Source organism: Fusarium phalaenopsidis, assembly GCF_050370095.1.
Source record: "Fusarium phalaenopsidis strain FUZ10S chromosome Unknown contig_32316, whole genome shotgun sequence".
Classification (NCBI taxonomy): Eukaryota; Fungi; Ascomycota; class Sordariomycetes; order Hypocreales; family Nectriaceae; genus Fusarium; species Fusarium phalaenopsidis.
Window position 1 is genome coordinate 1803192 of NW_028145399.1, and position 12112 is coordinate 1815303.

The following is a 12112-nucleotide window of genomic DNA, read 5'->3' on the forward strand; positions in this document are numbered from 1 at the left end:
GACGATCGAAAGAAAGTCCACATCGAGGCTGAGAAGCCACAGTTCCAGAAGCTACGGGATGACGTTCCAGTATCTCATTGTGACCTTCTAGTTCTGTTTCTAGCTCAACTCTACTCTATTGATAACGCCTCAATTCCCATTCCTTTACCTCCCATTTTTCTTGCCTCTATTAAAACGCTCAAATTTTCAAATACCAGTCTTGCCATCCGTCACCTCACTCTTGAAGACGCCGTCTACCGAACAGCCACGTGGTAACCATTCTCTCGCCACTCCGTCAGAGGCATTGTACTACGCGGCGCTCTTATTGCGTTTCTCCTCGTATGCCCTGCGCCCTTCCTCCTTCAGCTTAGCGTCATCTGGTCTCGCAAGGTCGACTTGAGGCATGAGTACAAAGGCCAGGACAAAGGCAAGGGCAGCCACAGAAGCCCCGATAAGGAAGATGACCCTAAACCCCTTTCTGTACGCGGGAATAAGGACAGAGCGGATCCTCTCGGCCTCGCTTGACGAGACGGCGTCCAGGAATGTTTGAGGGTTACCTATAAGTGTCTTGGACTCTTTGCTGTCAAGGTCCAATACGGAGAGAGAATTGGCGAGAATATTATTTCTGTGATGCCATGTTAGCCAAGATCAACCATCAGACTGAGGATCTTCATACAGAACTGTGCCGCAGACTGCAAGGCCCAGTGTCGCCCCCAAGTTTCTCACGAAACTGTCAGACATGATTAGCATAGTCGACGAAAAGTGAGCATTCTCACGGCGTCACTCACTTTCTAAATGATGTAACAACAGCCATGTCGCGCCTCTCGACGCCGGCCTGCGTGGCAATAAGAGCACTGTAGTCTTGGTCAGTTTCGGAAACCTGTCGTGGTGAGACAAACTTACGGCTGAAGAGTATTTCCAACCCCCACTCCAATGAGGATAGAATATCCAATCTGCTTACCAACTCCCGTGTTCTCATCAAGAGTCGACATCAAGCCAAGCCCAACAGCCCAGCACAGCCAACCAAAGAGAATACACTCACGGTAGCGGCCTACCCAGTGCACAACCAGGCCAGAAAGAGTGCTGCTTAGGGTTTGCAAGAGAGTGATGGGTAGCAGCATCGCACCCGCTTTGGTGGCCGAGTAGCCGTACACCAGCTGGTAGAACGAGGGCACGTAGTAGACCTGCATGACAAAGTTCCAGCCGTTGATGGCCATGGTCAAGCAGGCCCCGTTGACGATCTTGGATTTGAAGATGTGCACTAGTCTGAACGTTAGAGAAGCAGTCTCAAAAACAACCCTCAGAACACTCACAGGGGATCAGGGGATATCGAGGGCCTTTCCATTGCCACAGGATAAAGGCCACTGAGACTGCCGTGCCAACCACTAACGTGGTTATGACCTGAGCTGAGTTCCAGGAATATTCATTACCTCCCCAGGTTAGGCCCAGAATGACAACAGTCATTCCAGCCAGGGCGAGGAAGATGCCCAAGAAATCGACAGCTTTGAGCTTCCTGTTCTACATCAGCAAAACACTCGCTCGATCTTCAGGGGCGATGTCCACAAACAATCTCCAGTCTCCCTCCACCTTCTTCAAGGGCATAGAAAACAAGACGCAACAAGTAGTGAACAACGTCAGCGGCAGCTGCATGCGAAAGATCCAACGCCACGAATCTTCAGACTTTGAAGAGAGCGCACCACCAATGACGGGACCAACACCGTTGGCAATGGCCACAACAGCACCCTAGACACAACCATCAGCTTTAATCCAAAAAGACATCATGTTTTCGCTTACCAGGATGCCCTGGTATTTCCCCCTCTCCCGCAGAGGCACGACGTCGCTGACGATTAGCTGGGCGACTGTCATCAGACCGCCTCCTCCGATACCGGTGAAGGCACGGAATATGGTGAGCTGAAGCACAGACTGGGCAAGGGATGAGGCCAGGGAGCCAACAAAGAAGATTGCCAGGCCTATCAGGAGGATAATCTTGCGGGACCAAATGTCGGACAGTCGTCCGTACATCAGTTGTCCGACAGTCGATGTGCTATGGCGGCTGTTAGGTTTGTATGTGATGGGCAAGTGAAGATACTCACATGAAATAACCGCTTGCTATCCATGAGACTTCGGCTGTTGAGCCCAAGGCGTTTCCAATGATGTACAAGCTGGTCGCCAGCATGGTCTGGTCCATGAGAGCCAACAGATCGACGCTCGCGCACGCCAGAAAAATCTAAATAAGTCAATTCGAGTCCAAATCGATAGAATCAAGATATATCACCGTTATGATGGCTCTTTTGGGCACATAGTTGGTCTGCTCATTGAACTGGTGAGTCTTTCCGTCATCGGAGCCTCCATCAACGGCAATCGTCCTGGTCGAGCCCAGGCTATGGCTCATGACAGCCGTTTGATTCGGTTCACGGTCTGTCATTGTATCTGAAGTCGTGATGAGAAACGTCTTGGGGTCGATTGAGGCGTTGGAGCAGCTGCAAGACCTTTATTCGAGAGGCGGAAGCAAGGGACGCACGGAGGTACCTTGATGCCAAACCCCTCGGCTCAAACTTGATGCATCCTCCTATTTCGCAGGCTTGCTTAGATGATCGACATGATGACGAGAACCCGTTTGGCTGAGGGACAAAACCCGTTTGGTCGAGGACAAAACACACCGCTTCAACTACCGGGCAACTACCGTGCGTTCCCGTCTTATAGCGATGTCATGACAGGGTCCTTGTATGGACCAGGGAGTTGCATTCCCGTCAGACATTCGCTACTTTGAAATTGGCAAACTAGCGACGTCGCAGATCCCCGAGGATCGGAGGAGGCTAGGGTGTCATTATGGAAGTCTAATTGCGCCGTCAAGATATAGTTCAAGCTATTTGAGCCCATTTGAGAGAATACGCAATCAACATGCTCATTGACATGATGTTTGATCTTTTGATTTTCACTCTCGTCTCAGCTTCTCTCACAACTTGAAGCTCACGATGCAAGACTGCAAATCATGCCAAGAAAACCAGCCACTCAGCATTTTTCGCCCTCTTGTCCATCAAGGTCCCGTCTAGAACCATTAAACCGGGCCCATCATTGCGTCAAACTCCACCTAGATCCCCTTAACTATCAGGGTCGGACAGGGGCAGGGGTAGCTTTGACGCCGTGGGACTTATTAAGCCATGTTGCACGAGAGCCCATGCATTGCAAATCATTATGCACACTCAAGGAATATTCCCGTCATCCCACGACTTGTGTCTCGCCTAATTCTTATGCTTATGATGCGTAGGCTTTTTATCCTGGCTGCGCCCACCTTGATGGGCAACCAGCCATCGTGTCACCACCCGCTTGTGCTTCCCCAAGACGTCGTCAACTGAAGCAATCATGACTCTTTGGGCTGCTTCTCTGAACAAGGTTACTTCCAAATAGAGCCGAGAGCCTAACTAGTGAAACCACCAAGTCTAGAGACAAGAAATAGAGCCGCCGATCTTGCCAGTCTCTCTTGAACAAAGGAACCGTAACCCCCATTCTTCCTCTGCCCGGCCTGACCAACGCATCCACCTCCGTTACCCGTTGAACGACGATGATCTTAGCGCCGAAAATGTCGGGTGGTGGGCCGTTCATGTTCTGATTGGCATACAAGAGGCTCGTTCCAAGGGAAGTGTGTTGTTCATTGCCAGACATCCCACGCTTGTATGCAGACACCGAGCGATTTTCACTGCAACCTGAGAGAATCTGTGTGAAAAAGAGGAGCTTCGTACTACTCTATAGTGCTGAGATTTTCCATATATATAGTGGTGCTTGTCTCTCTTCTTTCTCTGTTCTAGACATTATCCGAGGTCTTAGTCTCAAGCCATAGACAACAACAGCTTTTCACCATGGCGAGCCCAAATCCCCTCAACGTGTACAAAGGACCCGACTCTATCAAGCAATATTTCGACCCAGAATCGTCGCCCCCACTCCCTCTCGTCGAAATCACCGACTGCTTGAACCCCTTCCGTGAAGATGGAGTCCGCATCTACGCCAAGATGATGACGATGCATCCCGCAAACAACGTGAAAGCCATGCCAGGTACCGTTTCCAGCTCCTCCATCTGTTTTTCTACTTTGCCAACACTGTTAGCTCTCAACCTCTTGCAAAAATGCGTGGTGCCTGGACAGACAAAGACGGTGGTTGAATACAGCTCTGGCTCAACTGTGCTGTCCATGTCATTGATATCCCGCGCAATTCACGACATCGACGACGTGAGGGCATTCCTGAGCAACAAGACAAGCGCAGCAAAGCTACGACTCATGCAGTTTTTCGGTATTGACATGTGAGTTTCTATCCCGTTACATCTTCGGAACCACTGGTAAATGTCGACTTGCTCACATCTCATAGAACACTCTTTGGTGGTCCGTCTCAGCCAGAGCCCATTGATGAGCGTGGTGGTATCAGAGCAGCACAGAGATTGGCTCATGAGTCAGACTCTGTCATTAACCCCAACCAGTACGAGAACGACTTGGTGAGTTGAAAAGGCTTTACATTGTGGGCAATACTAACTCGGAGCCAGAACTGGAATGCTCACATCAGGTGGACTGGACCTCAAATTTCCAAGCAGCTCCCAGAAATCAACGTGATCTGCGCTGGAATGGGCACGTCAGGTAGGTTTGATATTGAGATGCCCTTAGCAACTACTAACAAGACTAGGAACTATGACAGGACTAGGTACTTATTTCAAAGAAGCCAAGCCTTCTGTCTATCGATTAGGGTATGTACATGTACCTATCAAGGATACAAGTTAAGCTCACTGTTTCACAGAGTATGCACCGCGCCAGGTGACAGAGTCCCCGGCCCACGATCATTCGCCCTCATGGCACCTGTCGAGTTCCCCTGGAAACAGGCCATCGACCACATCGAAGAAGTTGATTCTCACAACTCCTTTTCCTTGTCACTTGACCTCTGCCGACAGGGCATTGTGTCCGGTCCTTCGTCTGGGTTCAACCTCAGAGGCCTTTACCAGTTCCTCGAGAAACGAAAGGCCGAAGGCACACTTTCCGAGCTGGCTGGACCAGATGGCACCGTTCACTGCGTGTTCTTGTGCTGCGACTTGCCGTATCAGTACATTAATGAGTATTTTGACAAGCTTGGCGACAGCTACTTTCCAACTATCAAGAATGAGGTGTGTATCAAGGTCCATTAGATTGAATTTAGCTAACTCGAAGCAGGATCTCCTAAAGGTTGACCTCTACCGATACGACGAAAAGTGGGAAAGACCAGCTTCAGAGGCACTCGACGCCTTCTTTGACATTGACAGAGGTGCCCTACTTGATATGGTTCTCTCTGATCCCAAAAGCGGATCGATGGGCGCCTTTGAACTTCAGAACATGTTGCGCTCTCGACAAGACGCTTTGGTCATCGACCTCCGGCAGCCAGACGACTTTGGAGCCTTCCATCTCCCAGGCTCCGTCAACATGCCCTTCACCCAGCAGTCTACGCCAAGTCCGTTCTCAGACGCAAAGATCCTCGAATCTCTGTGGCAAAGACTCGAAGCCACATTCAAAGCCCCAAGCCAAGAGCTCAAGGCTCTCCTCCAGGACAAACGAATACTGCTTACATGCTACGACGGAGACAGCGCTCGTGTCGCGACCAGCGTTCTGAGGGCCAAGGATTATGAGGCTGACAGCATAAGAGGGGGTTTCACAGCGTTGAGCAAGATGCGGCAGAGTTCGAGTCAGGTTACTCTGGATGAAAGTCGTGAGACCTCGCCGTGGATGGAGCTGAGTCAAGAGACTTATGGGATTCAGTCTGCTCCAGTTTCGCTTTGAGAAGGCCTGGAAGATTTTGAGAAGGACTGGTATTCATAAGGGCTAGAATGGTAGATGGGAATGATACGAATACCCTGGAAAGAATATTTGGGTGGTTGGACTACGACAGTAGACATGGTAGATGACAAGCATGAGATAGATATGATATTTCTTTTTTTGCATGATGTATAGCATACATTTCGAACCAACCATGACATAGTCCTTTCACTGTGTTGCACCCACTCCCAGATCACTTTGTTAATAGATGACCTGCCCCAGAGGAGGTTATAGTATCCAGATGTGCCATGTATTCTTCATGTGCAAGTTGAGATTAGCTCCACTGTATGAGAGTAAGCTGACTTGGCCAACATTAATTGAATGAACACCAAAATCTATTGAGCAGTATGAGCTAGTAATGGTATGTAAGGCTACAAGATATAGGATTGCGTTACTGTGAGTAAGAAGACCTGTTCACAGTTCAATACCTGCACTCTTTGTCGTTGTGGCCGATGATGTCTTTTCACGGCGTCACCAAATCAACAGCAGCCTAATCACATCATATATTAGACCACTCAGGGACTATAGACGATTCAATAAGAAATTAAAGGTAGGTAACTGGGTATCTTCATTCCATTCATCATTATGGTTCTATCTCATAAACCATAACCCAATTGCCAGAAGACTATGAAAATATTCAACAGAATGGACCTATTGAGGTTGAAGGGTATATACCATCAATAGGCTCCAAATACAAGCCATTCCGTCTAGACGTGCGCCGTTGATAACCCAGCACATCTAACTATGACGGACACTAGGGCAAGAAAGTTATAAGATACAAAGAAGAAGTGATTAAAGGGTATAATATCTCATCGAGACGACGATGAATCCGACTTCATCACCTCGACCGTCATTGTCGTCGTCTTGGTGATACCTGGAGGGTACCGCTGGCCCTGGCCAAGTCGATCCACGCTCTCATCGCTCGACCTGGCATCAACGTCGGTCAAGATTGTTGTCTTGTTTGTGATGCCAGCTGGCGTGGCTATCCGGTCGCGGAGCTCATACTCCATGACACCGGTGTTGATGGCCTTTTGGCTGCTCGTCTCATCGTCACCCCTTCGACCGCTCGACAGGGTATGCCAGTTGTTCCCACTACGGAGCGTACCACGACCGTAGTTGGTGGCTCCAGTAGTCGGCGTCTTTCTCGAGCTCTTGCCGTAGGTGCTGCCGAGGAAGCGTCTAAAGATGGGTCGCAGACAGGGAAGACTACCAGCAATGATGCCGACGTTGAGTTCCAGACATGTCCAGATGGTAATGTTTCGAGAGTCCCAGAGCCAGTCACCCAGCTTGCCGTAGTTTGTAATGTAGCCCAGCTTCACAAACGCGGCAGCGCAGGCAAAGACACCGAGGCCCAGGATGCCGAGGAGGGTGACTCGGGTGCGGAAATGAACGTTGAGCTTCCAGAGCATGGGCGTGGGGATGACGATGGCGAAGAGAAGATCGGTGATGATGTTGAGGGCAGAGTTTGTGTATGAAAGGCCTTGGAGCGTCGACTGGGACCAGCAGGTCGCCTTTATGCTCGGGTCCCAGAGGATGCGGATATCCGTGCATTGGAACATGATGGTCTGTTACTGTTAGCAATACACTCCGATGGAATGGAGTGTTGGGCGTACAAAGAAACATCCAATGGTGTAAAAGGCCATGAAGCCCATGATGGACACGATCAGGTAACGGTAGAACTTGGTCGAGGCGATGCGCATCAGGGCACAGCCTACGGACAACTTGACGACGCAGATGGCTACGAGAAAGATGGGCTGGCTTATAAAGTTGAGCTTCATGCCGATCATGTAGACATCCGGATCAACATCGCCTTTGTGTCTTCCAGCACCGTGGCTCAGCTGTCCAAAGATGACGCCCTGACCTGCCCAAGCCAAGGCGAGAGATAATACCATGAACCAATCCTACAACACGTAAAGTCAGTCACCATCTGCAGGAAGAAAAGTAAAAAGAAACTCCAGATGGGGGGGAATGCGGGTGGAGGGGCTGCAGACTCACATCCCAGCCTGTATTCCGAATGACCAAGAGTCTCACGTATAAACGAGCCAAGACGGTGATTGTCGATAATGTGATGATGAAGACGGTCGCCGCGAGAATGTCTTTTACTCCATTCTCCTTTGGATTCGAGGGAACTGGTGGCAGATCCATTGTGAAAACATGTAGAGAAACGTTGGCACGACAAGAGCCGCGGCGCGACGAGGGGAGGGGGGAGGGTGATGAGGAGAAAAAGAACTCACGCGCAGGAAGGAGGAGAACCACGTGGAGTTTCCAGCAAGACGGGTTTGACAGGGGGGAATAGAGGAGAAGGGCCTTGACCCTTTGTCTTACCTGCCAGATGAAATCTGGCCACCGACAGAGTTGCAATGCCCTGCACGACCGCCGAGGTGGGCATGACCGGTTTGTGTCTAAGCTGCTTCCAGAAACGCCACGGCGGAACCGAAGGTTTGAGCCGCACCTGGGAAATGCTCTATACAGTGCAGCTACAGTGAGGTGGCCATCATTAACACTGCTACTATGACGGTCCAGGTGAATCGTACGAGAGGGGGCGCACACCCAAGATCAAGGGGGTTCTGTGCGCCTGTCGTAAGATCCGGCAGTACCTCAGACGCCGGAATCAGTCGACGGCATTGTATGCATGCAGGTCATTTCATCTTGGGGCTTGATGCTTTTTATATCTAAAATCTGTTGGTCGACCAACACTTGCTCCCGAGAGATTGGAACGAATTCCTTGCGCTGTCACAAAAGGATCGATATTCAAGCAGAGACAACTCGAGTCAGGAATGACACTGTCTGATCCTTCGGGCTTGATTAGAAAAAGCAAAATCCACTGCGGGCACGGAACGCTTCCGGATCATCATTCCAACCATACCTAGCAGCATCGCTAAGCAAAGCAAGGCCTGGTGTCAATGCGCCAGTGGACGGTCTCCATCAGAATCCCTGCTACTTCAGGAGGATCCCTCTAGGGCGCGGGGCACAACGCGCCACCCGTTAATCCCTCGACCGGCGTCATCCTCAGAGGGCTGAACAGTAGGGACAGACGTTGTTCAACATCAAACTGCTCTTCAACCAACAGCAGCAACATGATCCTATAACAGCTTATCAAACAGTCGATCCAATGACTCGCTCCTCCTGCCAGCAAAACCACGCCGCACGCTTCCCCTGACATGGCCCACTGGGACCCCTTGCTGCGCCGCTTGCACACACCAACCACCCTGGACGGCAGACTCCAGATTTTCGAATCGGGATCTATGGTAGGGTACCTGATGGCCCGCTCCCCTGCCACGGAAGTCGATGCCTAGGTCCCCCCCTGGTCCAACCTTTCTAACCTGTATCTTCCCTGCCGGTGAAATGCGCCGACTTGGAAATCCCGTCTCTTTGCCTTTCATCGCGTCTCCGCCGACGTTGCTCTCGGGAACAGCGGCCCTTGTCCTCGGGGATGAAATCACTCAAAGGACGGAAATTCAAAGACAATGCAATGCCTTCGTAGGGGCCCTCCTTATGCGCTTGGCCTAAAAATCTGCAGTATATATCCCCTCTTGCATCCGCGCCTCTCTGCAATACTACCACGCTCAACTCCATTCAAGTGCCTCATCCTTGTCGGCTATTTGCCTCGCATTGATTGAACGTTGCCCACCATGCGCGCCGGATTCGTCTCTTTCCTGGCCCTCAACGCCGCCGGCGTTTTGGCTGCCCCCCAGGCTACCACCATTGCCTCGTCTGCCCCCGAGGTGACAAACATTGACGAGATCAAGGACCTCGCTGCCTCTGCGTATGAGAATGCGCAGGAGTTTGTCGAGACACAGGCCAAGCGTGGAAGCACTTGCAACTGGAGCAACGTCCGTGTGCGAAGGGAATGGTGAGTCTCCAATCACTCTATTCCAACTTGTGTGTACTAACAATAACAGGAACACCTTCTCCAAGAACGAGAAGAAGGCTTACATCAACGCCGTCAAGTGCCTCCAGTCCAAGCCCGCCAAGACTCCCGCGTCTTTCGCTTCCGGCGCAAAGACTCGGTTCGACGACTGGGTAGCCACCCACGTCGACCAGACCCAGATCATCCACTACACTGGAAATTTCTTGGTCTGGCATCGGTACTTTACCTGGTTGTACGAGGAGGCTCTTCGAAATGAGTGCGGATACAAGGGCACCCAGCCTGTAAGTAACCACATCACACTTGTAGATGCAATCTTACTAACGTTCAGTAGTACTGGGACTGGGCCCTCACTGCCATCACTGGCCTCTCCAAGTCTTCCATCTTTGATGGCAGCGAGTACTCCATGTCGGGCGACGGCGAGTACATCCCCGACCGCCCCGACGTCATCCTCGGAGCCTCCAGCGGCCTGCCCCCGGTCTACCTCCCGACCGGCAACGGCGGCGGCTGCGTCAAGTCGGGTCCCTTCAAGGACATGAAGGTCAACCTCGGACCCGCAGCCCTGGACCTCCCCGGCGGCGTGGTCGAAGCCCGACCCAACCCCCTCGAGTACAACCCCCGTTGCCTGAAGCGCGACCTGGGTGACGCCGTCAACAGACGGTACGCCAACGCCACGTCCATCCTCCGCAACATCCTCCAGCCCAAGAACGCCTACGACTTCCAGATGCAGATGCAGGGCGTCCCCGGCTCCGGAGACATCGGCATCCACGGCGGCGGCCACTACTCCCTTGGAGGCGACCCCGGCAACGACGTCTTCACCTCCCCCGGCGACCCTGCATTCTACCTGCACCACTCCATGATCGACCGCGTGTGGTGGATCTGGCAGATGCTGGACCCCAAGGAGCGCCAGTACGGCAAGTCTGCCCTCATGGGCACAAACACCTTCCTTGACATCCCTGCCAGCAACGCTACCACCTTTGAGGACTATGTCAACTTTGGCTGGGCTGGCGAGTCCCGCCAGATCAAGGACCTGATGAGCACCCTGTCTGGTCCTTTCTGCTACGTCTACTTGTAAGCGAGCGAGTGAGCGAGCGTGTAAGCGAGAGTCATTGTATATAGCACGTGTTCATCTTCTTCAGCCCGAGTCGGCATCGTCTATTGTATTAGTCTCAAGTATCTAGAGAGCCACAATATTACACCTTTTAACTCGTCAATCAACAACTTGATCCATCTGTAGCCGTTAATCATCCCCACCAGTAGTTAGCAAACTTGGAAGCGAAGCAGGGAACTGTACCTGTAAATCCTCCAGTCTCAGCCGCATACAAACTCCATCTCGCTTCTTGCGCCATCGTATCGACCTGCTCGCCAAGATTGCGGCAAGGGCCGGAAAATGTCCTAGCGCAGGTGGTGCCTCCGATTTCTCACCAAGGCGCTGACCAAGCGAGGGAGATGCAGCAGGGATACTGCAGAGTTACTCTGGGTCTGGTCAGGGGTTACAAGATAGAGCAGCGCTTTCCTAGATCCAGAGTTCGATGCAACGCTGTGCTATCTAGATCCAGTGGTCTCTCCTGAGCAGTGCGTCCCCATGCCTGGCATGGTCGTACGTCTCATCTGGGTGTCATGGATACTACACGGACGAGGTCTGGATCTGTCGACCTTCCATATCAGGGCCATGGGAGGGTACTGTACAGGGGTCAATCGTAACGACCCCCGGATGACCGTGGATACGGCCCATGCCAGTGGAGAACGGTTTTGTGAGATGGAGGAAATGCAGGCGAAGAAGGGATGAACCACTGTAAGCTCTCCCAAGCACGTGGAAATGACGGGTCATGACAGCTGCCTCGGCATGGACGGGATGGAACAGTAACAACGGGGGTCCGAGGAACGGAGTAAGCAGTAACGAGAAGCAAGCGTATTTAGGCGTATTTCTGCTTGCTGACGGCCAAGATGAGCCAGGAGCAAGCCACATTATCGCTTGACAGGCCGTTGACGCTGGGGTTAGTTCATGTTGGCTGCAGAGTGGCAAAGTGGTGTGACTTCTGACTCGCGCTTATTTCTCACTCAAGCTCACTTCCTCCAGAGCCAACATGCTGCACAGATAAAGGCTCTCAGTTGAGTCCTCTGTTCACGTTCCTGGTCAATCATTTCTAGCGTGTTCTAGTGCCAGGTCCCCCTCATCTCAGCCGCATCCCATCATCTCGTCCAAACACCAACGCTAACACTCGAGTCCGCTCCAACGCTAGCACTCTAGCCCGCGACCGGAATCGCCTCACACAGACCCGGCGCCTCAAGCGAGCACTGACCAGCTGAAGTAAAATGCCCGCGCTTGGTGCGGCAAAGTCGGAACGGGACTGGGGATGAAATGTCGTTTAATGGGTTAGTGCGTGTTTAAATGCATTATCCCTTCAGGTGAGAGGACAAGCTTAATGCCGCGGGTTATATG

General features: G+C 51.9%; 4 protein-coding genes across 4 annotated transcripts; 2 read left to right on the forward strand and 2 right to left on the reverse strand.

Annotated features, from left to right (window-relative positions):
* Window positions 1-288: 288 nt before the first annotated feature.
* Window positions 289-2404, reverse strand: LRP88_12124 (major facilitator superfamily domain-containing protein; the record flags this gene model as incomplete). The annotated part of the gene is made up of 9 exons (XM_083248529.1): window positions 289-604; window positions 656-709; window positions 768-833; window positions 883-1240; window positions 1293-1492; window positions 1649-1722; window positions 1774-2023; window positions 2073-2206; window positions 2255-2404. The coding sequence occupies 9 exons, from the start codon at window positions 2402-2404 to the stop codon at window positions 289-291; spliced, it is 1602 nt and encodes a 533-aa protein (XP_083095959.1).
* A 1432-nt stretch (window positions 2405-3836) lies between these two features.
* On the forward strand, window positions 3837-5765 carry LRP88_12125 (tryptophan synthase beta subunit-like PLP-dependent enzyme; the record flags this gene model as incomplete). The annotated part of the gene is made up of 7 exons (XM_083248530.1): window positions 3837-4029; window positions 4081-4273; window positions 4339-4462; window positions 4511-4601; window positions 4660-4708; window positions 4759-5119; window positions 5178-5765. 7 exons carry the CDS (start codon window positions 3837-3839, stop codon window positions 5763-5765), a joined length of 1599 nt encoding a protein of 532 aa, XP_083095960.1.
* An 845-nt stretch (window positions 5766-6610) lies between these two features.
* LRP88_12126 (uncharacterized protein) lies at window positions 6611-7946 on the reverse strand (the record flags this gene model as incomplete). Its single annotated transcript, XM_083248531.1, has 3 exons — window positions 6611-7366; window positions 7415-7702; window positions 7833-7946. The coding sequence occupies 3 exons, from the start codon at window positions 7944-7946 to the stop codon at window positions 6611-6613; spliced, it is 1158 nt and encodes a 385-aa protein (XP_083095961.1).
* Window positions 7947-9433: 1487 nt separating this feature from the next.
* LRP88_12127 (tyrosinase family protein) lies at window positions 9434-10744 on the forward strand (the record flags this gene model as incomplete). Its single annotated transcript, XM_083248532.1, has 3 exons — window positions 9434-9654; window positions 9704-9953; window positions 10004-10744. The coding sequence occupies 3 exons, from the start codon at window positions 9434-9436 to the stop codon at window positions 10742-10744; spliced, it is 1212 nt and encodes a 403-aa protein (XP_083095962.1).
* Between the last annotated feature and the right edge of the window lie 1368 nt (window positions 10745-12112).